This window comes from Dromiciops gliroides, chromosome 3 (genome assembly GCF_019393635.1).
Source record: "Dromiciops gliroides isolate mDroGli1 chromosome 3, mDroGli1.pri, whole genome shotgun sequence".
Classification (NCBI taxonomy): domain Eukaryota; kingdom Metazoa; phylum Chordata; class Mammalia; order Microbiotheria; family Microbiotheriidae; genus Dromiciops; species Dromiciops gliroides.
This window is the reverse complement of record NC_057863.1, coordinates 666,296,519-666,323,695: the sequence shown is the minus strand read 5'-3', so window position 1 is coordinate 666,323,695 and position 27,177 is coordinate 666,296,519. Positions and strand designations below refer to the sequence as shown.

The window sequence follows — 27,177 nt, the reverse complement described above, 5'->3', positions numbered from 1 at the left end:
GGGACCCTTCAAATCTGGTGAAACAATATGTAGTTTACTTCTCAGTTGACATGACTTTCTGTAATTTCATGTGAATAATTTTGAGCACATAAAAAACATTTTGTCCTCAATTCTGTTTTCCTGGACCCCTCTCTAGGGGTTCACAGTGGTGAAAAATTGCATCCAGTTTTGTGTGTGGGAGGTTAATGAGAGAGGAGGGATTGTGATTCTCTTTCCTTCTTAAAACTCAAGCTGGGGGACATAGGAGAACTCCTTGACCAAAATAAAAAAAATTAACAGCAGTGGTGAGAAGAGGTGTGTGCATGTGGGATGAGGAGAGCAGAGATTCAAACCCTTGCTATGTAAGGATTTGTTAATCAGTTGTGGATGTTTCACCTGGAAAAGAGAAAAAATTAAGGTGTGAGGTTGAGCTACTATCTTCAAATATATAAAGGGCTAGCTCTCTTGGGGAAGTGGAAGTAGACTTGTACATCTTGGCCCCAGAGAACAAAACTAGAACCAGTGGGGGTTGAAGGGAAGGCTTCAATTTGATATAATAATCAGAGCTGTCCAAGTACTTCCAGCTGCTTTGGGATGTAAAGCTATCCCCATCAATAGAAGACTTTAAGCAGAGGTTGACTGGCTGCTTCTCAGGGACATTAGAGATGTTGTTTCAGGTATAGGATGGATGAGGTGCTTTCTGAAGTCTCTCTCAGCCTGGGTGGTATTGAGGAGGGACCTGCATAGGGTGGAGATGACTTCTGAGGCACTTCCAATGCTAAAATTTTATCATTCTATGAGATAAAGGCATTAGGAGATAGATCTAGGATTTTTTTCTCCCCAGAGGTGGTACAAGCCAAAAACAGAAAGAAAGAAAGAAAGAAAGAAAGAAAGAAAGAAAGAAAGAAAGAAAGAAAGAAAGAAAGAAAGAAAGAAAGAAAGAAAGAAAGAAAGAAAGAAAGAAAGAAAGAAAGGAAGGAAGGAAGGAAGAAAGAAAGAAAGAAAGAAAGAAAGGAAGGAAGGAAGGAAGGAAGGAAGGAAGGAAGGAAGGAAGGAAGGAAGGAAGGAAGGAAGGAAGGAAGGAAGGAAGGAAGGAAGGAAGGAAGGAAGGAAGGAAGGAAGGAAGGAGAAAGGAAGGAAGGAAGGAAGGAGAAAGGAAGGAAGAGAAAAGGAAAGAAAGAGAAGGAAGGAATAAGGAAAGAAGAAAGGAAGGAAGGAAGAGACTCAAGGGGTGATTAAGGAAATCCCCAACAACTGATTATGAATAAGTTTTTGAAACAAATGAGGGATACTTATGAGGGTTAGGGTATCCTTGACCTTCAGAGGAGAAGAGCATGTCCTCTTCTTTGGAGCACCAGAGAAAGCTGGAAACTTGGTCTGACCCACTGGGCTACTGCATAGTCATACAGCATCAAAGCTGAAAGGACTTCAGAAATCATCTCATCCACTTGTCACCTGCCCAGGAATCTTGTGTAATATAGCCATAAAGAAAAGTGTCATGTCTAATTTTATACATAAAAACTCATTGATTGGGGGAGGACCGTAGTGGTCTGTGCAGGCAATAAAGGAAAGCCGATGGATGGTGGGAAGGTGGAGAACAGATTCTGAATGTGCTTCCCTGCCTTGTTCTCTGACCCAGTGCTCAGCATCGGGGAAGGAGGCTTCTGGGAAGGTCAGGTCAAAGGTCGTGTTGGCTGGTTCCCCTCAGAGTGCCTGGAGGAGGTGGCTAATCGCTCCCAGGAGGGAAAGCAAGGTAATACAATTTCCATTTCCTTGGTTGGGGGTGAGGAGCTTGGACTGTCGATGGGAAGTCTGTCAAGAGAAGAATGAAAGTTGTGGGTGGAGTAAGGGAAGGAAGGATGTGACCTGGGGATGTCATTCAGGTTCTCCCTCAACCCTTCCCCCATCTAGAAAGTCGAAGTGACAAAGCCAAAAGGCTCTTCCGACATTACACCGTGGGCTCTTATGACAGCTTTGACGCCCCCAGGTAAGGAGTTCTCCCGATCCCCCTGCTTTTGTCCTCCCTAACTTTCCAATACCTTCAAAATGTATTTCCCTAACCCATTCAGTGATTGTTCTGTCTGAAAGGGACATTCGAGGTCATCTTGTCCTACCTCTTTATTTTGTAGAGGAGAAAATTGAGCTCAGAGAAGGCAAGTGAATTCCCCTAGATCACACAGCTGGCAGTTAGAAACAGAATGAGAGTTCAGACTCAAATCTAGAACTTCTGTTCTACTTCCCCTAGGCTGCCTTCTCCCAAGGGAGTTCTCTCAGAAGGGCTCTGTTGACTGGGGCTGGAATTAGCTACAGGAAACAAATACATCTCAACCTTCCAGAACCTCTCTGTGTCTATATAGTCCAGAGTCAGGGGACAGGGGAAAACACTAAGCACATGTCGCATCTTCCTAATGCTTATGTTGGATAAATGTCCTGGCCCTGGGTACCTGGGCTAGGAAGAATTGGACTTGGGGGTAAAAGGGGGAGGAGGGGGCTGGTCAAAGGATATGCTGGCCTATTTTCTCTCTCCAGCTTCTGACTGACCTGAAACTAGTAGATACAAGGGGTTGAACTTGGTTTGGGGAGGAAGGAATCTGGAAGGGAAGGACCTATGTGTGTATGTGTACCTCCTCCCAAGGCTAGGTTACCTTTATGAAATCTGTGTATTTCTGGGAATATATGCAAGTTTGAGCGTGTTTTCCTGAATATGTATTTTCAAATGGGTATGCTTACCCATTCATCCTATGACTATTTATTAAGCACCTACTATTTGCACAGCAGTGCAAACATGTGTCTCAGTCATCAGAATGTGTATCTATATGCCTGCTTGTGTCCCTTTAATAACAATATATTTTTGAGTGTATGTTTCTGTTTGTGTAAGACCCTGAGTCTGGGCAGGTACTTTTCTCTGAGTGTGTGTCCTATGACTTGGTATGTGAGTGACCCTGCTTATGTGTGTTTTCTCCTTGGGTTTCTGCTTAGAACCTTGTTGATTTGTGTGTGTCTGTGTGTCTGTGTGTGTGTGTGTGTGTTTCTCCAGCTGTGTATATGTCTTGATGCATGCCTGTGTGTCTCCATGGGAACATTCCTAAATCTGGCTGGATATTCATGTGTGTCCCTAGGAGTGGCTGTGTGTTTGTAGGGTGTGAGTGTGTATGTGTGTGCCCTAGTGTGCTTTCTGGGAGTATCTGTCTCACTACATGCCTTGCTTCTTCTTGTGTGTCTTTGGATCTAACTCTATATCTACATGCCTTTGCATCTGGGTCTCTGGGAGATTTTGGCCATCTCTGCTCCCAGGACAGAAGCCTGCAGGGGGACAAGGAAGCCCACGTTAGTGTTTTAGAATGAACTCGAGAAGGTCCTGCATTAATGGTGTTGTTACATTAAATGTGTCCCAAATCTCTGTGTCTGTGTTCTGGCCAGTGGAAGAGGGTTGGAGGGTGGGTGGAGGGGAAAAGGGAGATGTGGGAAGAGGGACTATGTTACTCTACACCCATATGTATGTCTGAGGCATTTGGGCCTATCCACATCCCCTAGGAAGACCTTTCTCTCGGTGCCTAATTAAGTGCCTGAGTGGTTCTCTCTGTCTCGGTTTTCCTGTTTCCCTTTCTTCAACAGCTCCTAGCCATCTGCCCCCTCTTTTCCTGTCTCTCTTTCTGGACCTCTTATTGTGTTTTACCCTCCCCATCTCTTTCTTTTTCTTTAACTCTGTTCTTGTCTCCCTCCTCTCTCTCTCCTTGCATTCCTACCATGCTCTGTGGGCCTGTTTCTCTATCACCCCCATGATGCTATGGTGTTTGGAGTTCAGAAACATTTCCCGGGGGCTGGAAAATTCTTTCTGTATCCATATCCACATTGTATGGTTCACCCTGGCTATCTTTTTTCACTTGTGTATCTGTGTGTGTGTGTGTGTGTGTGTGTGTGTGTGTGTGTAAATGAGAGAGAGAAGGAGAAACAGAGAGGAGAGAGAGAAAGAAGTGGAGAAGGGGAGAGAGGCTAGAGAGGGGGGTTGGGGGGTTGGAGGGAGGGAGGGAGAAAGAGAGAGAGAGAGAGAGAGAGAGAGAGAGAGAGAGAGAGAGAAAGAGAGAGAGAGAGAGAGACTGAGAGGGAGAGACCCTGTCTGAGAGTACCCCTCTCCCGTCCCTCTGTGTGTGTGTGTGTGTGTGTGTGTGTGTGTGTCTTTCACTACCCTGACCGTGTTGTGCTGGTAGATGGTTTCACTAGGACACTGTGCAGTGTGCCTGTCATGCTCTCTCTGCCCCTGCTTGTGCAGTATGGTTTGTGTTGTGTTGTGTGTTCCTTCTCTCCTCTCTCACTCAGTCTGCACCTGCGCGGGAGGGCTCTGGAGGGAGGAGAAGTGGGGGGGGGGACCCAGACCGGAAGTGCCTCCCCCTTCTTCTCCTTCTCCCCCCCTTCTCGCCCCTCCCCCTTCTCCCGCCAAGGGGGCCCCTGCGTTCCCCTCCAGGTCTCCCCTCCCCCCTCCTCACTCCCAGCCCCCCTACGCAGCCCAGCGCAGGATGCCAAGGGGTTAAAGCCAGGCGCCTGCCCGCCTGCCTCCCGCTCTGTCAGCGGTGCTGAAACCGGCGGCGCTGTCCCTGGTGCTGAACCCGGCGCTGTCCGTGGTATTGAACCCAGCCCCCCCCCTCAACCCGCGCCCCCCAGCATGTGAGCCTCCTTCTCCCTACCCTCCTTCCTCCCTGCCCCCCCGGGGGGGGTTGTGCCCCCTTCCTCCCCCGGCGCGGGTCAGCATGAGGTGGGGCCTGGGGGCCCGGACACGGGGGACGCGGGGGCGGCCGGGACCGGGGCCGGGGCCAGGGCGATGGCTTTGTCTGCGGCCGGTAGCAGTAGCGGTGAAGGGGGGGCCCCCCTGCCGCAGCCGCCCCCCCTGTCCTCCAGCTGGCCGGCCCTGGGGCCCCGGCGGCGCAGCGTCTGGTATATCTACAGGTAATGGAGCCCCCAAACACCCCCTTTCCTCCTCCTCCCATCGGATGGATCCCTTTCCCAGGATCTCTTTTTCTGGTCCCTCTGGGCCACAGACTCCCTTGCCTTCCCTCACCCAAGACCCCCTCTTCATTGCCTCTCTCCCTCTCCACACTTTTACTGGATTCTGCCCTTACCCCACAGTCCCCTCCTCTCCAACCCATCTTTTTCCTCCCTGGTTGCTCCAGAGCCCCTCCCCCAACTTCAGGCACACTATCTCCAGTCCTTTTACCCTGGGCCCCTACCTTTACTTCTGCATCTCTCCAATCCCATGTCCTTCCTCGATTCTCCAGGACCCTGAGAACCATCTCCCTAGTGCCCCCTAATCCCAGGGCATCACTCTCCACATATCTTTTTCCCCACCCCCATCTCTCTCCTTAGCTTCCCCCCATCCAAAGGCCCACTTCATTCAGACCCTCTTGGGTTTCTCCTTCCTTCCCAATCTCCAACCCCTAACCCTCAACTCCTCCATCTCTCTAGCTCCAACAGGACCCATTTCAGAACCTTTCCTCTTTACCTCTCTCTTCGCAGCCCTTTTCCTTGCCTTTTCATTTCTCTAGCCCTTGTCCTTTTCCCCTATCTCTACAATTCCTTGCCAGGACCTCTCTCCCCAACTCACTACTGAACCTTTTGCCTGCTTCCCCCAAACTCTTCAGACTCCCCCCCCAGTGCCAAGTGTCTTCTTAACCCAAGTGTCACCTTTATTCCAGACCCTTTCCCTTAGTCTTCTCTATCTTTCCAGTTCTGTACCCTAGATTTCCTATGTGCTATCCCCACAATCTGCTCTAGAGTCCCAAACCCCCTGTCTGCTATCCTCTGACACCTTTCTACATCACTCATCTCCCCAACTCTTTCTTCCCACCTCCAATTGAACCCCCATATACACACTCCTCCAATCCTTCATTCCTCTGTTCTCCCATTTTCCCATTCACCCCTCCCAGAGCCAGCAAACCCCTCCACCCCATTCATCCCCCTCTCTCCATTCACAGTCATTCACCGCCCCCTATCATACACACACCCCGCCCCCTCTTTCTCTCCCCTCCCCTTTCCCTCACTGCATGTCACTATGCGACTGTGTCAGAAGGGGAGGGAGGGAGGGAGGGGGAGAGAGAGAGAGAGAGAGAGAGAGAGAGAGAGAGAGAGAGAGAGAGAGAGAGAGAGAGAGAGAGAGGTGTGTATGTGTGTGTGTGTAAAATGGTAGATTTTATCTGACCCCAAGAGTCCTATGTATCTGGGTCTCTGCCCATATATTCCTGTGTGATGGCAAATGTCTCAAAGCAATGTCCTGCATGTCTAGGGAGACTATGTGTGTTACAGTGTGTGAGCAGGGGGGAGTGTCCAGAGATTATGAATTCTTCTGTGTGTTTGTTCCCAATCTTGGGGTCTTTGCTCTGTGGCTATTTCCCCATATCCCTGTCATGGTTGTCTTCTCTCTCCACATGCCTCTCCTTGCTGCCTGTGAATGTGCTCCAAATATTTTGTGTGTTTTTCAGGTCTGAATGTCTGTCTGTCTATCTATCTGTACACAGAAATGTTTGTATATTCTAGGGTCTCTGGTCTCTGGGTGCCAATACAAGTGTAGATATAAGGGTCTGTTGGAGTATCATTGTGTTTGTGTAGCTGCATGGTCACATGTTTTTGTAAATCTGCATGTATCTGTCTGTCTGTCCATGTGCAGGACCTTCTCTCTCTCCATCCCCTCCCCAGCTCTATCCTTGTCCATGTCCACACACTGTTTGCAACGTTCCTGTCAAGAGATCATGCCCCTGCTTTTTGGGACATCACTCAGAGAAGTTAGCACCCATGGGGAGAGGTGGGGAGCACACAGGCCCCTGAATACAGAAGAGACTGGTGTGGGAGGGATTCTCAATGAGTGTGTGAGAGTGTGTGTGTGTGTGTGTGTGCAGGCTGGGGGTGGAGGGGCAGAGGAGGAAAGAGGTGCTGCATTCTCTGTGTGTGAGATGTATGGGCCAGGCCCTAATGCTGAGTGATCCTGCAGGGGTCTTTGGAAGCATGCCTGAGTGAAGGCATGCCAGATGTGCCCACATGAATGGGGTGCTGGGAAGGGCAGATGAGGGATGCAGACAGAATATACTGAAGAGGGTTAAATAAGAAGGCAGCTAGGCAGGGGCATGGAGAAATATGAGGAATGCAGCACCAGAGATGGAGATGAGGACAGTAGTTTTAGTAATAGCAAGGATGAAAGCATTATAGGGTATTTCAGGGGTGTTTAAAGGTTTGGAGAATACAGGGAATAAGAGGGAACTATAGGAAATGAAAGGACAGGAGGAATGGAGGGTGGGAAGAGACTATGGGAAATGAGGATATGAGAAATGAGAAGGGGATATAGGTAAGGAGTAGGGAAATACGGGGATATGGGGAATATCAGGAGTATATGTGAGAATGAGGGGAGCTACAAGACTTGTGGGAAGGATAGGGAGAAGAGGCGAAGAGGAGGATGAGAATACAGTTGTAGAAAGGGGGCAGAATAAGGAGGTACAAGGAGTGTGGAGAGAGGTTTTTTTATACCATATCTATGATTTCATTGGTATATAGAATTCCCCTAGAAACTACCATGAGTGGAAGATTCTAGGGGAAAGATAAGAGGGATATGGGGGTATGGAAGTGGATATGAATGAAAGCAGATATAGGCAAGTGATGATTACAGGGAGAGACAGAAGTTGTGAGGGGAGATGTTGGGTTCCAAGAGGGGTGGAGGTATTTGAGGGCATAAGATTTGGGAAATAGACTATGGAAAGGTGAAAGTGGGATATAATGAATGTAAGAAAGATATGGTGGGCATGATGAGGGGATGGGAGGGCTGTCATTGGAGACTGAGAACTATAGGGAGATGGTGTGGGGGTGATCTGGAAACTCGGAAGGGGTTCCTGAGTGTGCCAGGCACCAAGGGGTTGAAAAAGGATATGGGAGTCCTTGAAGACCATATGGAATCCCAGGGCCATCGATTTAGAACTGGGAAAGATGGCTGATCCAGCCTCTTTATTTTACAGAAGAGGGACTAAGGTGAAGAGAGGTTAAATAACTTGCCCAAGGTCACATAGGTGGGAAGTAAGAGCTGGAATTCAGACCCGGTTCCCCTTACCCCAAATCTAGACCATTTTCCACTGTGGCACACTGTCTCCCTAAGGGGCATGGTGAGCAATGGTCTGGTACAGGCACAAATGATTGTGACTACCGCACCCATTTCAGGTGGCCTTGATCTCCTCTCTCTTCCTCTACCTCCTCCCTCCCAAAGGCCTCCTTCCTTCTTCCTCAGACTTTTTTTTCATGATTGTGCATGTTTGTCTCTCCTTCTCACACTTCTTTTTCAAACCTCCAAGGAGTATTGAGGTTCCTACTCAGCTACAGAAATGGCTGATCCCTCATATCTGCTATGAAGGTGGAGGGCTAGATTCTAATGGATCATTCTAGTGTATACGTTGTGTACATATGCTGATGTACCATGTGATCATGTGTGCACATGCCTGTGTATCTCTGTGTTATACTGGACTATGCTGTAAAACCTACTGGAGTCAGTGTGCGTGTATGTGTCTACATGTGTGTGTATGCGTGTGTGCAAGTGCATGTGTATCTCTGTTATACTGGACTATGCTGTAAAGTCTACTGGAATCAGTATGCTCATGCATGTGTGTGCATGCATGTGAATGTGCGAGTGTGTCTTGTGTGTATGTGTGTGTACATATGCAGAACAGGAGTATATTATGTAGGGAGGTCTAGGAGAGGTCAAGAACACATATGTGCATGCGCTGTTATGCTACAGTGTGTCTTTTTGTGTTTGAGGCAGTTGGGGTTAAATGACTTGCCCAGGGTCACACAGCTAGTAAGTGTCAAGTGTCTGAGACCGGATTTGAACTCAGGTCCTCCTGACTCCAGGGCCGGTGCTCTATCCACTGCGCCACTTAGCTGCCCCTACAGTGTGTCTTAAGCGAGAGCAGCACAGGGGTCATGAGGTATGTGCATGTAACAGTGGAGCTGTTGTGGGAGGTATACTGAGGCAGGAATGCTGAGGTTTTATTAGAAAGTGCCATTTGATGGGTGGGTAGCTGCAATCCTGAAGTGGGCTGTGTGCTAGGGTAAAAGCATGTGTGTTTTGTAGGTGGGCAGGACATAGTGCATTGTAGGCAGTATGTTGGGGTTCGGGTTCGTGTTAAACTGTGGTATACTGTGTAGAAAGATGGAATGTGGGGAATAAGTCTGTGTTATGCTGGAGAAGTCCCCTGGGATAGTGGGTCATATGAGGCCACAACACAGGCAAGGGTGCCAAGCTGGGCTGAAGGTTTGTGTCTGGGTGTGCATGCTGCTACAGCATTCTAGAGGCTAGGTATTCCTGACCAACAGCTCCCTCTGGAACAGAGCAGACAAGTGGTCATTCAGCATCCATATGCAGTGAGAAAGAACCCACCACCCGCAGAGAGAGCCCAGGCCCCTTAGGAATACTTCAGATTGTTAGAAAGTGGGTTTTTTTATCAAGCCATCACTCTGCAACTTCTCCCCATTTCTCCTCATTCTGTCTGCCCTCTGGGGCTAGCAAATCAAGCAGAATCTCTTTGCCACACAACAGTCCTTCAAAGACTTGAAGACAGTGTGTCTGCCTTGAGTCCTTTCTTATCCAGCTCAAATATCTCCAGGTCCCATGCTATGGCCTCGAAGCTCTTGGACATCTTAGCTGCCCCACTTTCTAAACTTGATGCCAATGAATATCACCCCAGTGTGGTCAGACCTGGGCAGGGCAGAGCAGACCCCACTACTTCCCACCTCTCCACATTTGGTGTTTCCAAGTGCAGCCAAACAAAGGATGAACTGTGGGGGTTGCCAGATCACAATGGTTGCTATACTTGAGCATAATATATTTGTGGGAGCAAAAAGCTGGGGTCCGAATATATATTGAACTGGAGTCTACTGTGGGAGTCAGGGTTATTATGTGTGTGTACTACTAGAAGATAATGAGATACACAGGGAATATTATTGGAGTATTGGGGTATTTAAAAGGAGAGCGTTACTGGGATATAGTACAGTATGTAATGATTTTCCTGCAATTACAGGGTGGTGGAGGGGTTTAGGTATATTGGCATATTATGGAAGGTATTACTATATGCTGAAGGTTTGTGTGAGCATCACAGGGATTTTCCTATCTATATCTATATATCCTGGGATACAGTGGTCATTCTGAAGGATGCTGGAGTTTGTACGTAAAGGTGTTGTCCTAAAATTTCTAAAGTACATCATTGTGCCATGCATGTTTGAATGGCCACTTTGGATACTCTTCAGTGGCGCTTTGAGTGTTCCTATCCTATTCTACATACATTTGGGCATTTCTGGCACATAGCCAGGAAGGTAGAAATTTCTTGAATTATATTGGGGTTCTGACTGTGTATTACTAGAATATCCTCCAGGAATGCTTGGGTAATATGTGGCTTATGTAATTTGCTGTTAATCAAATTCATTTTATGTATATTTAATGTGGAACTGGGTATTACTAGACAATATGGAATATCCTGGGGTACATTCATCGCACATTAGGACTTGAAGACAAGGATTGTTTCCTTTGGGATTTTCATAACCAGGCAGTGGGGCACAGTGCAAAGGTGATCTTGGAGTCAGGAAGACCCAGGTTCAAGCTCTGCCTTCAGCATAGTAGATGTGTGCCTCCAGACAAGTGTCTTAGACACTCTCAGGCTATGAGGCAACTCTCTAAGACTGTGTATTACAGAGGAGTGCTTTCTCCCTTGGTGAAGGGAGTATCCACAATGAAGAAATAACAGGTGTGCAACCCCCCCCCAATTCCTTGTGCCTAGCATAGTATCTGGAATACAGTAGGTGGTTAATAAATGCTTTTGATTGCTCCCCATGCCTGGAATGCTCTCCCTCCTTACCTCTGTCTCTTGGAATCCCAACCTCCCTTGAATGTGCAGCTCAAGTGTCACATGCCTCCTAAGACCCTGTATGATCCCTCCGAGGGCCAGTGGCTTTTATAGCCTACCCCTGAAATGGCATTTATTTACTTTGATTTGGTGTTGGCGTCTCTTCCATTCGAGCTTTTGCCCCAGTAGAATGTAAGGTCCTTGAAGACAGGGACTGTTTGGCTTTATCTTTGTATCCTGGGTGCCTAGCAGAGTGCTCAGTGCATAGTAGGCTCTTAATGAATGCTTCCTGTTGAATTGAGTTGAGCATGTTGGTATCATGGCATACACTGGCTTGTGATGGGCCTTTCTAGACTATCCTTGGGATGTGATGGCACTTGCTAGGTTATACTTGGAGTTTTGGGGGGTATTGAAGTATACTATTGGAGTACACTATAGTATACATGGCTGTTTGTATACTATTGAAATATATTGGGTGGGGGATGCTAGGTGGTGTAGTGGATAAAGCACTGGCCCTGGATTCCGGAAGACCCGAGTTCAAATCCGGCTTCAGATACTTGACACTTGCTAGCTGTGTGACCCTGGGCAAGTCACTTAACCCCCGTTGCTATGTATATGTATATGTATATGTATATGTATATGTATATGTATATGTATATGTATATGTATATGTATATGTATATGTATATGTATATGTATATGTATATGTATATGTATATGTATATGTATATTGGGTGACACTTGGGTGCATAATGGGGATGTGGGTGGCTATTTCTGAAATCTGCTTGTGGCATTTCTGTATGTTGGTCTGTTCTGAGATGTATGGCTATTTGCTGGAGTGTATGGCACATTTCTGGGCGTTACTGAAGCATACTGTGTGGGTGAATGCATATGACAGCAATGTACCTGGGGTGTGTTTGAGAACTGAAGTCTATTAAAGAAAGGAATCGGATATTACTGATACATATGAGAGCATACAAATATTGTAGCATGTCTATCTGAGTATTCCTGAAGCATGTTAGAACTATATTTTGGCATTATTGGTATATCCTGAATTTATCTTGGACTAGGTATAAATGGAGTATACTTAGGACATACCTGGATTTTAGAGCATATGGGAATCTTGGGATTACTAGAACATTTGGGGGGGGATAGGATACTAGAGTGCAGTGGGTGCAAACTTGATCATTACTAGAATATGTTGGGTCTATGGCTAGGTTTTAGTAGCTTCTTTTTGGTACACTCTTGTATAGGTGGGTAGTCATAGGATTTACCGTAATGGTCTAAACCCTGGCTTTGGAGGATTTGCTCTGGTATTCCTTACTCATGTGACCCTAGACAAATGATTTCCTCTTCCTGGAACCTCTTCCCTCTCATCTATAAAAAGGAGCTAACAAGGCATTCATGATATCACTCCCCTTCAGAAACCAACTCTATATAGTCAAATAATGGACTATAGAGGCAAGCGCTTTAGAAACAAAACACTTTATGATTACCTTGTTAGTAACATCATTGCCTGGGTACATCTGTGTATGTTATAGAAGGTGTCTGGATAATTTGAGAGTGTGTGTGTCCACTCATTACTGGCTCTTTGGGCATAAGCCATGGGTGTAGCTATTGCTAGAATCCACTTGAAGTGGGTCTTGGCAGTAGAGATTATTGGGGTGGTCTAGGCATTATTAGAATAGACTTGGTGCATGTCTGGAAACAGCTGAAGAGGCAAGAATGTGAATTGGAGTATCAGTGAAAATATTGAGTGTGTTATTGGGCTTATTAGAGTATACTTGGGGTGTGCTGAGGCATTATTGGAGGGCAGTCGGGTATCTGCATAAGGAACATTATTGGCCCATTCAAGAAGGAGCTTCATCATTACACGTTGGAAGGATACAGGCTCACTAGTTTGGTGGCTCAAGGATCTTAGTGGCCGGCACTTTGGCCACCTTGGCTATGTTCCTCCGCCCATCCTGCAGAGCGCTCCTGCTCAGGGCACTAGAGGTCTCAGTATGAGGACAGCGTTCTGGCTTTGGTAACTTTGGGGCACACGGCAGGCTGGGGGTGGGGGAGTTATTGCTGACATGAATCAGACCAGAGAACAGGACTACCAGGATCCATGGCGGGTCACTAAAGGGAGCCTTGCTGGCAGGGAGGGCACCCTAGGGTGAGGGACAGAAGCAGGGCTCGTGGGTCTCACTCCACTCTTCTCTATCCCTCCCCTTTCCCACACACAGTGACTACATCATTAAGGAGAAGACCGTCCTACTACAGAAGAAGGACAGTGAGGGGTTTGGTTTTGTGCTACGAGGGGCCAAGGGTGAGTACTGGGAGTGGGGCAGGGCTCTCTCCCACCAGGAGACTGAGTTGAGCTCCTCAACTCTACTACCCTGAGAGCCTGGTTCTGGCTCCTCCCCCCTCCCCACCGACCCTGTCTGCTCCTCCCCGCAGCGCAGACCCCCATCGAGGAGTTCACTCCCACCCCAGCATTCCCTGCTCTCCAGTATCTGGAATCTGTGGATGAGGGCGGCGTGGCCTGGAGAGCAGGACTTCGGATGGGGGACTTCCTCATCGAGGTGAGCCGCCAAACCCAACCCCCAACTCCCTGGTGACCCCCTTAGGGATTCAGGCATTTAACTTCCCAGTGTCTGATTGTGCTCTTAGGGACCTAACATCTAGGGATCTAGACTCCAGGAATTGTAATCCTCCCTGCTAGGGGAGCTAGGTGGCGCTGCAGTGGATAGAGCGCTGGGCATGGAGTCGGGAAAATCTCAGTTCAAATCCAGCCTCAGACACTTACTAGCTGTGTGACCCTGGGCAAGTCATTTCACCTCTGCCTGCTTCAATTTCCTCACCTGTAAAATGGGGATAATAATAGTACCTCCCTTGCACGGTTGTCATGAGGATTAAATGATATAATATGTATAAAGTGCTTAGCATAGTTCTGGCATACAGCAAGTACCTAATAAATGTCCCCTCCTTCCTTTCCTCCCTCCCTCCCTCCAGCTGTCCTTCCTTCCCTCCCTCTTCTCTCCCTCCCTCCCTCTTTCTCTTCCTCCCTCCTTCTCTCCTTCCCTCCCTCTCTCCCTCCCTCCCTCCTTCTCTTCCTCCCTCCTTCTCTTCCTCCCTTCCTCTCTCCCTCCCTCCTTCTCTTCCTCCCTCCCTCTCTCCCTCCCTCCCTCCTTCTCTTCCTCCCTCCCTCTCTCCTCCCTCCCTCCTTCCTTCCCTCCTTCTCTCCCTCCCTCCTTCTCTCCCTTCCTCCCTCCCTCTCTCCCTCCCTTCCTCCTTCCCTCCCTCCCTCCCTCCCTCCCTTACTTTCTACTTTACTTTCTTCCTTCTCCCTCAATCTCCATGGTTCCCTCTCCTTTCAGAGTCCCAGGGTCCTCTGATCCTTCTATCAGCTTAGGCACATAGGCATCCTGGGTATCCAGCCCCCAGGAATTCTCCTTTGGCTTTCTCTCCCTTTAGGCATCTCACTGAGCTAAAAGCATCCTTCAGTTCTCCTTCTTGCCAGTTTTCAGGGACTTCATGCTCTAGGAAAGGTCTAAGGGGAGACATGGTGTTGGGAGGGAAGGCATTTGGGGATTGATGGACAAGGCTGGAGAAAATGCCAGAGTTTTATAAGGCTACACTGGAAGAGAGAGGAGATAGCTGGGGAGGTCAGATCAAGATGTGCTCTTGGTAATTAGGACAGGGAGAGACCTGGACTAATTACAGGAAGAGATGGAGTAAGAGATGTCACAGGGGAGAGAGACAGAGACAGACAGACAGAGATAGAGACAGAGAGAGACAGATGTAGAGAGAGAAACAGAGACTATGAAATTATGGGGAAGAAAGGGATTTGGGGAGGGTCTTAGGGAAGCAGAAGTCTTACAGTTCTAGAAAAAGAGAGGTCTGGAGATCATAGGAAAAGAGAGACCTAGGGGAAGTCCCAAGGAAGAGGAGGTTTGGAGGAGTCAACAACCATTTATGTGCCTACTGTGTGCCAGGCCCTGTCCTAAGAGCTGGAGCTACAAGGAAGGCAAAGAACAGTTCCTGCTCTGGGGGCTGGGGGGGGGGAGGGCTGACAGTCTCATCAGAGTCCTCAGAAGGTGACAAGGAAAGAGGCATCGCACGATCAGAATGGCCGGCATCACTGTACACATATTATCTCATAGGGTCCTCACAGCAGCCCTGGGAGGTAGAAGCTAGTATTCTTCCCATTTTACATTGGAGGAAACTGAGGCAGACAGAAGGGACTTGACTTGCCCAGGGAGTCCTCGGCTAGTAAGTGTCTGAGGCTGGATTTGAATCCAAGTCCTCCTGCTTCCAGGCCTGGCTCTCAGTGTGCTGTGGTGTCCCCAGCTGTCTTGCTATATGAGGGTCCTGAGGAGGTAGATGTGTGCATTTGGGAATCACCAGGAGAGGGAGGCCTGGGTACAGGGAGAGCTGGGGGAGGTCACAAGGAGAAAAGGCTGGGACCCTTCTGTCGTACTTCCTTTGATGGGTCACATCGTTTCTCCTGATGCAGGGGAAGGGCAGGGACGTTTTCATTCTCTTCTTTGTATTTCCAGAACTTGGCACACGGGAGATGCACAACAAATGTTGGTGGAATCAATGACCCCTGAATTTGTATTGTTGGGGGGTTTCTGTCCTAGGTGAACGGACAGAATGTTGTAAAGGTTGGGCATCGGCAAGTGGTCAATATGATCCGCCAGGGTGGTAACACCCTGATGGTGAAGGTGGTGATGGTCACCCGGCACCCGGACATGGACGAGGCTGCCCACAAGAAAGGTGACCTGGGTTGGGTTCTTCCCTGATCCCCAGGGGCCCTCTTTGTCTGGGGCCAAGCCCTTTCCAAGCTTGGGCCTGTGGGCGGGTCACTGACCTTCTGTGAAGTGGAGATAACCCAGCCTATCATCCCCGCCCCCAGTCTAATGAAAGGGATGTGGTCTTCCGCCCCTTGGGAAGTGCCTGGCGAGTTGTGTCTTAAGTGCTCAAGACATGCCCATAGATTGAGAAATCCCAAGTGTGGCAGGAAAGACCCAGCCTTGTCCTGGCCAGGGGTATCTCCTCATCTTGTAAGAGGGAGTGAGCCTCCCAGGGCAGGATGGGGCAGTGCAGACCTGGCCACTGGGCCACCGCCAGAGCTAAGGGCAGGGGAAAGCCCACCTGTCCCTGCACTCACTCGTCTTTTCCTTCTTCCAGTGCCCCAGCAAGCTAAACGTCTGCCACCCCCCGCTATCTCATTGCGGTCTAAGTCCATGACTTCGGAGCTGGAGGAGATGGGTGAGGCGTGGTCTGGTGGGGCAGAGGGGCGGGCATCAGGGCTTGTTAGTGTCGCTAGTGCCAGGGGTCCTCGTCACCGCCTTCTGGAGCCTTCAGTGTCTGGCCCACTGTCGCTGGCTTTGCTCCTGCTCTGGTCTCTGTGTGCTTGTCCCTCTCTCCATTTCTCTGTCTCAGGCTCTTTCGAAGTTTGACAGGTGGCAGAGAGGATGAGTCTTGGACTGGGGGGCGGGTCCAAAGACTTGAGTTCTAGACCTGGCCTGACCTGGCAGCTAGGGAACCTTGGGCGAGTCTCTGATCTTCTCTGGGCCCATTTCCTACTATGTAAACTGGAGACAATGGCTAAGCACCAGCTATAGCCCAAGTACCATCTCAGGAAGGGGGCACGGTACCAAGTTTGGATGAGACTTGGTCCCTGGCAGCTTCCTGCAAGGTGTATAGAGCCCAGCCCCATGCCCGCCTTATGCCTTATGGAGTGTTGGGGTAAAGTGCTTTGTAGGCCAAAGAGCTATAGAAATGGGAGCTAAGACATGGCCGTCTCTTGCTGTCTTTCCGTTTCTCTGTGACTCCCCTTCCCCCTCCCACCCTCTCACTGGCCACCAATGACAGTGCAGGAAGGTGCCACCCTCCCCTAGAGTTTCAGGAGAGGGACGTGGTCCCCTTGGGAGGGCAAGTTTCCCTGGGGGTGAGGGGTGGGCAGTTTCCAAGACCCTGTGCTTCCCCCCATCACCTCCTAATTCTTGGCTCCTCTGCTGCTCCCCCTGACTAGTCTCCCCCTGGAAGAAGAAGAGTGGTGAGTGGGTCCCAGGGCTGGGGGGAGGGCCCCCAGGCACAACCCGGTCTTGTCCCCCTCCAACTAGCCCCCTAACTCTGGTGGCCCCAGGGGTAACCCTCCACTTCCAGACAATCCATTGGCACCCGCTGTTTCACCTGGCTGGCAGACCCTGTGTGCTCTTCCCTCCCCATGCCTGGGGTCCTACTGATCTTCTCCTGCCTCTATCCACAGACTATGAACAGGCACCAATGCCCAGCGTGGAGAAGAAGAGGACAGTCTATCAGATGGCACTGAGTAAGCACGAGCTCCCTGCCCCCATTCCTGAGTCTGCTCCTGCCCACACATTCCTTTAACCCACTCCACTGTGTCTCTAGTCCCTCAGTCTGCCTGTCCCAACATTCTGTGGCCCCATTCATTTTGTTTTGGGTTTGGGTTTTTTGCGGGGCAATGAGGGTTAAGTGACTTGCCCAGAGTCATACAGCTAGTAAGTGTCAGGTGTCTGAGACTGGATTTGAACTCAGGTCCTCCTGATTCCAGGGCCAGTGCTTTATCCACTGTGCCACCTAGCTGCCCTGACCCCATTCATTTTGGCTCCCATTGTGACCCCCTCCCAATTCAATCTCTGCCCTCTCTCTTCCCACTGCCCATCCCCATGCTCTGTCCCTAACTCTTCTGTCTGTCCTCACCCCCAATCCCTCCCCACACACTGTCCCCTCACCCCCAACCAATTTTGTCTACTTCTCCTCTTCTGCCCACCCTCACACACCTTGACCAGTCCCTATCCTGTAGCCCTCTACTCTGCCTCCCAATCCCAGTTGTGTCTCTTCTCCAAACTTGCCATTGCTATGTGTCTGTGACTGTGCCTGATTTGGCCCGTCCTGAGTGTCATCCCACTCCTCTCCTCTCGGCCTGTGACTGCCCCCATCCTGGTCCACTTGCCCTCTCTCCCCCTTTGTGTCTCTCCTTTTCCCTTTCCCTCTACTGCATACACCGAGCCCCAATCACTCCTTCTGCCCTGCTCTGCTGCCTCCCCCAGATTCCATCCAGTCATGGAGAGTGACAGAAAGGGGTTGGGGAGGAGAGAGATGGGCTCGGTTAGCCGGTGAAGTGGAAGCCACCTTACCATATGCACTCCCTCCTTCCCTCCAGACAAACTGGATGAGATATTAGCAGCTGCTCAGCAGACGATCAGCGCGAGCGAGGGGCCCGGGCCAGGCGGCCTTCCTTCTCTGGGCAAACACCGAGCCAAGGGCTTCTTTGCTACTGAGGTAAGGAGACCATCGACTGTGGAGTCAAAGAACTGTTGGGTTGGGGACCAGGGCGCTCTTCACCCTCAGTGCCCCTCCTGATTCCTAGCCAGTCTGAGCCTCCGCTCTCCTCTGTGCTGTTTGTCGTCCGTCTTCAACGTCTAGCACCGCACACCTTGCTCCTGTTCTCTTCATTGGCTCTGCCCCTTCCCTGGCCTCCTCTATTCCCAGGCCTGGCCACAATACCTGTGCCCATCCTCAAATCTCACTCTTATGTGTTTGTTCCCCTCACCAGCCATCTCTCGTTCCATCTCTGTCCATCCCTCACCTCATTTCCTGTCTGTTCCTTCCCATTGTGCTTCCTCCGTCCCTCCCTCCCTCCCTCCCTTTCTTCCTCATTCCATTGCTCCTTCTCTCTCTCCCTTTCTTCCTCATTCCATTGCTCCCTCTCTCCCTTCCTTCCTTCCTCCCTCCTTCCCATCCTTGGGACTGTTCTCTCTTCCTCTTCTCTCTGTGTCCTCTGTTGACCCTATCATGATGAAATGAGACAGGGCCTCACTACTCAAGCCCATTCTTGCCAGTTGAGCTTGTAGGCTCCTGGGATTTCTGCTGCCACCACCAGAGACAGAAAACAGACCAAGTCTGTCCACACTTCCCCAATTCTGTGTAATCCAAGATGCCTTTATCAAGCAAATCCATTGTGCCCAGCACCAGAATAGATGTCGGGCATGCCCATGTAAGACTGGTGACCTCCAAGGGCTTTCAAGTCAGCAGGGCAGGGGCTCTCGGGTTTCTGTGTGGCCGGGACCCCTTGGCAGGAGGCCTGGGAGAAAACAAACCAGAGGCTCATCTTGGGGAGGCGGAGGGGACTTTATTAAGTACCCACTATGTGCCAGACACTGTGCTAAGCCCTTTACAGATCTCTCATCTGATGAAAGAACCTGATTCTACTGAAATTGTTATCAAATATTTTTTAAAAAGCAAGTTTATGAACCTCCTGGAATCTGTGAACAGATTCCCCACCTCCCCAGGTTAAGAACCCCTTCCTAAGGGAATCTGGCATGACACAAGAAAAGGACTTTCAAGAGGGAGGAGACCCTGACAAGTGAGGGGATGAATTCCCCAAACCCCAGTTATCTGAGTCATCGTCCTCTCTGTAGTTGTCTTCCTTTTTAGACAGTCAGCTTGAGTTCATGTATGCATACATGCATACATACACACGGATCATACCTACACATGCACAGATATACACACGTGCATGCACACACATTCATGCAAACAATGTACCGCACACACATGTACACACATTAATACACAGTGTGTATACATGCCTGTGCAAGCACACATACATGCACACACATGTGTGTGCAAACCCACCCATTGCTGCATACTGCCTTTATTATGAATCAAGGCAGACTTTTTTTTGCAAATAAGAAATATCAGTCTCTGGGATGTCCTGCTTCTGACAATGACCCATTCATAGGGCTTTGTATAAGTCACTCTAACCTTCAGTTGGAGTCTCTATTTTCTCACCCATGAGATGAAGGGTTTGGACTAAATGATTTCTAATGTCACTTCCTTCTTAAATATTCTCCATGAATGAGAAGTATCTTAAATTGGACTAGAGCCAGCTATTACCAGCTTGGGAGAGTTGGTTGTTAAATTTTTGGTGTGAATGTTTATGCCTTAGAAATCATAAAATGCTACACATCAGGGCTTGACTTATTGTTTGGTTGTTTTTCTAGATTTGAGAAAGTGATAGAGAAAAGGTTAATGATGCAGATGAAAAAAAGCATTTAAAAGTGTTTCATGTAGACATTTCTTCTCCTGGGAGAGCTGGTTATTAAACATGTCCCAGCACACCTCTGACTATAGAGAGGCTCTGTTCTGGAGCCTCCTCCAGCTTGGCCATCTGAATTTTCCATGACCCTTGAGATCCCTTCTCAAAGCAGCTTCCTCTCCCAAGTCCTAATCTTCCTGTCTCTGGGCATGGCCCACTTGTAGGTCCTGTCTGACCCAAGAAGTACAGTGACCCTTGGCCCTCTCTCACATGTAATAGGTCTTGGATCAATTGATTTGGTTTTTGGTGAAACCACAGCTCCTGGGGCCTCTGCATTCATTCACTTTCCCCAAAGTCAAGATGTGTATCTCTCTTTTTTGTTTTTTGTTTTTGTTTTTGGTGAGGCAGTTGAGGTTAAGTGACTTGCCCAGGGCCACACAGCTGGTAAGTGTCAAGTGTCTGAGGCCAGATTTGAACTCAGGTCCTCCTGACCCTAGGGCTGCTGCTCTATCCACTGCCCCACCTAGCTGCCCCTGTATATTTGTAACAGACTGCCATGTCAAATGTATGGGAGGACATGGACAAGAGTCACATGGGGTGGGCTGCCATTGACATCAGTGGGCAGAGTGGCCCCGTGAATGGGGTCACCAAATCCACTTCCAGAACCGAGGATCCAATGTCTAGAACATACTTATGTTGGTCACAAAACCATCGGAATTTTGAGCAGCAAGGAATTGAAAGCTTCCTCTGCCGTCTCCAGGTTCTCCCTCTGCCCTTGTCCCTCCATAACTTCTCCTTGGGTAAGTTTCCTCCAATCCAGATCTACCACCCAATCCCAGGACACTCTCCTTCCTGTTTCCAAGGCCCATCATTTCTGCCTTTGTAACATCTCTTGTATACACCCTCTTCTCTTTTCTAACACCTCCACCACTCAGGTACAAGACCTCATCAACTCACACCTGGACTTTTGCAAGAACCTACTGGTTGGCCTTCTTGCCTCCAGTCCCTCCTCACTCCAGTCTATCCTCCATTCAACTGTCCAAGTGATCTTCCTACAGCATAGGTGACCATGTCACCCCTAACTCAAAGTCCAGTGGCTCTCTATCACCTCCAGGACCAAATATAAAATCCTGTTTCATGCTCAAAGTCCTTCATAACATACTCCCCTACACCTTTCCAGTCTTCTTCCACCTTGCCCCCCTCCACATTCTCAGACTCAGATACTGACCTCCTGACTATTCCTGCAACACAACACTCGATCTCCAGACTCTGGGCACTTTCCTGGGCTATCGCCCATGACTGAAATCCTCCTCTGCCTCCTGGCATCCTTACAACCCCTGCTAAAATCCCTACTTAATACTATTCCCTTCCCTCTGTTGCTTGTCTCCCATTTATCCTGTCTAGGTCTTGTTTGTACATAGTCACGGGCATGTAGGCTTCCCAATTAGACTGAGTTCCTTAAGAGCATGGATTGCCTTTTTCCTTCTTTTAATCCTCAACTCTTAGCACAGTGTCTGGTATTCAGCAGGAGCTTAATCAATGTCTGTTGACTGGCTGGCTTAGAGGGCATCTATACAATATTTTCGTTTCATTTTTAAAAATAGTTTATTGATGTCTTTTGTCTTTATGACCCAGTTATTCAGAAAGAAGAAACCCTCTCCCACTCCTATCGAACCCTTTCTTGTAATAAAGAAAGATTAAGCAAAAATACCCAGATGTAGTGATCACATCTGCCAATGTCCACCACACTCTCCCCTCGTGGTTCCTTGACCCTCGGCTGGGGAGAAGGAGAGATGCTTCATTATCTGTTCTCCAAGACCATCACTGGATTTCCAGTTACTCAAAGTTGGACTTTCTTTGAGTCATTTTTCATGTTCTCACTCCCTCATTTTAAAGAATAATACACATAAGTTTAGGGGAGAGAAGTGAGCTGCTCAAAGTCATTCAGTCAAGTGAGTGGCAGAGACAGAATTCGAATCCATCTCTTTGGAATTCTAGTCTCGGATTCTCTCCACTGGGCCACACTGCCTCTGGGGTAATTCCGGCATCCATCCCCTGTCCAGCTCTGTCTCCCTCTGTCCCCTCCACTCACTGCTCCTCAGTCTACCAGCCTATGTCCCTCATATTTTCTCATTCATTTTTAGCATACTTTTAAAAACATTCATTGTTTTAAATTTTGAGTTCTAAATTCTCTCCCTCTCTCCAGCTTCTCCCCAACCTATTGAGAAAGCAAGCAATATGGTGCCTTGCAAAACATATTTCCATGTTATCCATACCACAAAAAGGCTATATTGGTTTTGTTTTAGAAAAGTTTTTAAATTTCACATAATCAATATCATGCATTTTACTTCTTATGATCCTCTCTTCTTTTTATTTTTAGTGAGGCATTTGGGGTTAAGTGACTTGCCCAGGGTCACACAGCTAGTAAGTGTTAAGTTCTGAGGCTGGATTTGAACTCAGGTCCTCCTGACTCCAGGGCTGGTGCTCTATCCACTGCACCACCTAGCTGCCCCGTGCTTTCTCACTCTTCCCCAGTCTTATTGTATATCAGCTCTATCCACTGCATCACCTAGCTTCCCCTCCTCTCTCCTTTTTAATCATAAATTCTTCCTTTATCCGTAGACTTGACAGGTAAAATTTTCCACACTTCCCTAATTTACACATGATATCTCCCTTTATGTCTAAATCACGTGCACATCTTGATCTTATCTTGATTTATGGTGTGAGGTGTTGGTCTATGCCTAGTTTCTGTCAAACTGCTTTCCAATTTTCCCAGAAGTTTTTGTCAAATAGCTAGTTCTTACACCCCAAACTTGGATCTTTGGGTTTATCAAACTCTAGATGACCATGGCATTTACTACTGTGTCTTGTGTACCTAATCTATTCCACCGATCCACCCCATATTTCTTAGCCAGGACCAGGTTGCTTTGATGACTATTGCTTTGTAATATACTGTGAGCTTTAGTACCGATAGACTACCTTCCTTCATTTGTTTTCATTGATTCACTTAAGTGGATTAATTTTTGAAGAATGATTATTCCCCAGGTAGTCAGAAGACTAGAGTTCTAGTCAGCATTTATTAAATGCCTACTGTGTGCCAAGCAGTGAACATACAAAGAAGAGCAAAAATCATAGTCTAATGAAGGAGACAATATACCAACAACTAGGTCCAGACAAGCTGTAAACAGGATAAACTGGAGACAGTCCATTTAGGGAGAGGCCCTGGGATTAGGAGAGATTGGAGAAGGCTTCTTTCAGAAGGTGGGATTTTAGTTGGGATTTGAGGGAAGCCAGGGCAGCCTGGGGGCAGAGATGAGGAGGGGGGATATGCCAGGCATGGGGGTGGCTGGAGAGAATTCCTAGAGTCAGGAGATGGAGGCTCATGTTTGGGGAGCAGCCAGGAGGCCAGTGTGGGGGGCGGGGGAGGCATGGGAAGAGTGAGGTGGCAGAAGACAGGTGCCAGCTCCATCACCTACAGAAGCCTGGAATCCTAGCCATTTTAGCCGTTCCCACTCCACCTATAGAGCAGAGAATCTCAGAGGTTCAAAGCACTGGAGCCTCAGCTCGAGGGCTCCTGACACAATGCAGGGACCCAGGTTGTGCTCCTGGTGGCGCTGTTGACTCTCTGGGTGCACGCTTGTGTACACGAGTGTATACACAGACATGGGAATCCACAGGCACACGCACATGTAGAAGTTAGACATGGGTGTAGGATAGCATTGTGTTTGTGCACACAGCTTAGGGGAGAAGGTCAGCCTGGGTTTGGGTCCGGCAGTCGTGACTTCATTAGTATAGAGTATATTGTACACACGTGTGCCTAGACACACACACAGGAGAGGGGATGCCTCAGCATCAGGCCTTGGTGTGGAGAGGTGTCCTGAGAGCGGGTGTAGACACTCCCAGTGCCAGGCAGCCTTCTGGAGGTTTCCAGCTCTCTGCCCACTGTGCCATTCCTTACACGTGGGCACATGTATGCACACAGGTGTGGCTGACAGGAGCCCAGGTAACCTTGGGAGGGGGTGAGGCTCTGGTTCCTCCCCAGAGGCCCCAGCAAGGGTCCCCGCAAATGGGTCTACAGGTCAATCAGGGATTCCAAGAGGCGACAGTGCGGCGCTGGTGGAGACGCGGCCGGTCTGGGAGGACCAAGCACTCATTGGGCGCCTACTGTGTGCCTCGCTGTGGGAAGGCTGGGGAGGCCACAGCTGGGGATGCAGCCACCCCCTCCCCGCAGGGGGCTTCCACTTGAGCGCTGCGGGGTCGGGGCCGGTGCCCCCCGGGGGACCCATGGGCCATGAGGATGGAGGATTGGTGCAGACCGAGGAAGGGGAGGGGGCGTGGGGCCGGGGCTGCAGGCGTCCATCTTGGGTTCTAGGGCCACTAGGGATCCACGGGCGTTATCGGGACGGGGGGCTCCACGGCCAAACGCGCGCCACCTCGGCAGCAGGGGAGGGGGCTGACGTGGGGCCCCGCAAGGCGTGGTGGGGTGAAGGGGGTGACGTCATGGCCTTGGGGATGACCCCAGGCCGTCCAGGGGATGGACAAGTGCCACTGACCCCCGGGAATAGGCTGGGGCCGCGTGCACAAGTCTGGTGGTCGTCAAGCCCCCGAGAGAGAAAGGAGAGGCGGGCAGGGGGTTCTGGGACGGCGAGGGAAAGGGGGGGCACCCAGGCTGGGGCTGGGAAGGGTCACGAGGGCGGCGCCCGTAGCTTTGGAGACAACTGCGGAGGGCCCCCCCCCATCTCGCCCCCCGCCCCCCCCCCCCCCCCCGTCTCTGGTCTGGCTCGGGCGGGGTCTCCGGGTCTCTCAGAGTCTCTGCCCGAGAAGCCTCAGCTTCGGCCCCGCCCCCGCCTGACTCTTCCCCCTCAGTCTCTTTCCCGCTTTTTTCCGGCGGTCTTGAGCGCGCACCTAGCCCTGCCTTCTACGCATGCGTCTAGAACGACCCTTGGGCCTCCTGCGCTTGCGCAAGGCGCCAGGTGGCGCGCGAGGACTTGTGCGACCTGCCCTTACTTCCGCAGTCATCAGTCAGCTAGTGACGTCACGACACGGGGCGCCGCCTGGTTGGTTGGGAGCCTTGAGGCGGGAAACGATTCTTTCCTCGTTACTTTTCCTGTCTCGCTCCCGCTCCCCCAGTCAGGCTGTCTATCTTCTCTTGGTCTTTTTTATCCCCCTTCAGTTATTCTGTCTGCCACAAAGTCAGGGACTGTTGGAATTGGGAGGGTGTTCGGAGGTCAGTCTAGTCTTACCCATATCAGAAGAAGAGGTCCCCCCCTCCCTACACACACATCATCCTGTACCTGGCCCGTGGTTCCAGACTTCCCCCATCTCCCAAGCAGCCCATTCTGCTTTGAGGCAGTTCCTTGTCCTGGTTGTCCTCAGATGGGCGCTCCACTTTGTGAAACTGGGGTACCCATAACTGAATACAGGACTTCACCTGAGATCTGACCAGGGCAGGTGTTATGGGGGACAGAGCTCTGGACTTGGAGTCAGAAAGACACGAATTCAAATCTGGCCACAAATTATTTACTAGAGCAAGTCACTTAACTCTTGCCTCAGTTCCCACATCTGTTAAATGAGGAGATTAGCACCTACTACCCATGGTTGTGATGAGGCTAAAATGAGATATGTTTAAAGTACTTTGTGAACTTTAAAATGCTATATAAATGTGAGCTTTCAAAAGATCCAGGGAAACACTTGCTACAAAAGCCCTGGAAGCCATGTCTTTCTTCCTTTTTCCCCATTTAAAAGTTTTTAAATTTATTTTTAGCATTCTTTTCTTTTTAAATTTTGAGTTCCAAATTCTTTCTTCCTCCTTCCCATCCCTTACCCCACACACTGAGAAGGGAAGCAATAAGACTTCAATTATACATGTGAAATCATGCAAAACATTTCCATATTAGCTATAATTCTTTAACAAGCAAGATAAAGAAAGTGAGAAAAGTATACTTCAATCTGCACACAGAGTTCATCAATCCTCTCTCTGGAGGTCAATAGCAATTTTTCATCATGAGTACTTTGGAATTGTCTTGGATCAGAATTGGAATTATATTGATCAGAGTAGTCAAATTTCTCACAGTTGATCATCCTTACTACATTGCTGTTACTCTGCACAGTGATCTCCCTGTTCTTCTCACTTCACTTTTCATCAGTTCATATAGATCTTTCCCATGTTTTTCTGAAACCACACCCACCTTCATTTCTTATAAACTACGATAGTGCTCCATTACATTCATATACCACAACTTGTTCAGCCATTTCCCAACTGATGAGCATCCCCTCAATTTTTAATTCTTTGCCACCACTAAAAGAGCTGCTATAAATATTTTTGTACATATAGGTTCTTTTCTTTTAGTCTCGTTGGGATATAGACCTTGTACTACTATTGCTGGGTCAAAGGATATGCAGTTTTACATCCCTTTGTGCATAGTTCCAAATTGCTCTCCAGAATTGTTGGACCAGTTCACAATTCCAACAGTGCCTTAATATTCCTATTTTTCCACATCCCTTCCAACACGTAATTTCTGATAGGTATGATGTGGTACCTAAAAGTTCTTTTAATTTGCCTTTCTCTGATCAATAATGATTTGGAGCATTTTTCATGTGACTATAGATAACTTTGATTTCTTCTTCTGAAAACTGCCTGTTTATATTCCTTTGACCATTTATCAGTTAGGGAATGGAGCCAACTCTCTTAATTCAATTCCAAATCACAGTTGCTTTCTTGACTGCTCTATAATACTGTTCCACTCCAAATATCCATCTGTACTATTTTGTGCCCTACCCGTGGTAGAACTTTCTGAGCTTGTATAGGTCTGATTGGCCAGTTGAATACACTGTACCTTGAATCCAGTATAGTGATGTCATTTTTGATCCTCTTTGAGATCGAAGGACAACAGACCAATAATAGTGTTCGACTAAGTGGAATTTATTGTGCACCAAAACTTAGATTTTTTTCAGATTTTTTTCAACTGCTACCTAGCCCTGACTTCATCATCTTGTACTTGTGAAGTTACTTCTTTGAACTCGTGTAAAACTTTATCATTTGTCCCTCTGTTATTTCATCATATTAGAGTCTAGCTTGTCAAGAATTCTCTGGATGCTGACTGTCACCAAGTAGATCAGCTCTCCCTCCCAGCTCTGATTTGTATACTTGGTAAACATTCTGTCTATGCCTCTATCCACATCAGTGATCAAAATGGTAAACAATATAGAACCAAGCACACACAGGCAGTGGGAGCTGAATGGAACCGGTTAAGATTCTTCCAGCCTGGCCATTCAAATCTG

General features: G+C 48.9%; 1 protein-coding gene across 2 annotated transcripts in view; it reads left to right on the top strand.

Annotated features, from left to right (window-relative positions):
- Positions 1 to 27,177, top strand: part of SHANK1 (SH3 and multiple ankyrin repeat domains 1) — an 81,027-nt gene that overhangs the window by 32,097 nt on the left and 21,753 nt on the right. The window contains exons 13-21 of one of the 2 annotated variants that reach the window (XM_043990787.1): positions 1,619 to 1,732; positions 1,891 to 1,966; positions 13,067 to 13,149; positions 13,281 to 13,405; positions 15,467 to 15,602; positions 16,017 to 16,097; positions 16,864 to 16,887; positions 17,101 to 17,163; positions 18,019 to 18,137. In XM_043990787.1, coding sequence (XP_043846722.1) covers positions 1,619 to 1,732; positions 1,891 to 1,966; positions 13,067 to 13,149; positions 13,281 to 13,405; positions 15,467 to 15,602; positions 16,017 to 16,097; positions 16,864 to 16,887; positions 17,101 to 17,163; positions 18,019 to 18,137 — 821 coding nt within the window. The remainder of the gene's footprint in view (positions 1 to 1,618; positions 1,733 to 1,890; positions 1,967 to 13,066; positions 13,150 to 13,280; positions 13,406 to 15,466; positions 15,603 to 16,016; positions 16,098 to 16,863; positions 16,888 to 17,100; positions 17,164 to 18,018; positions 18,138 to 27,177) is intronic. The other variant, XM_043990788.1, reaches the window with a different exon arrangement.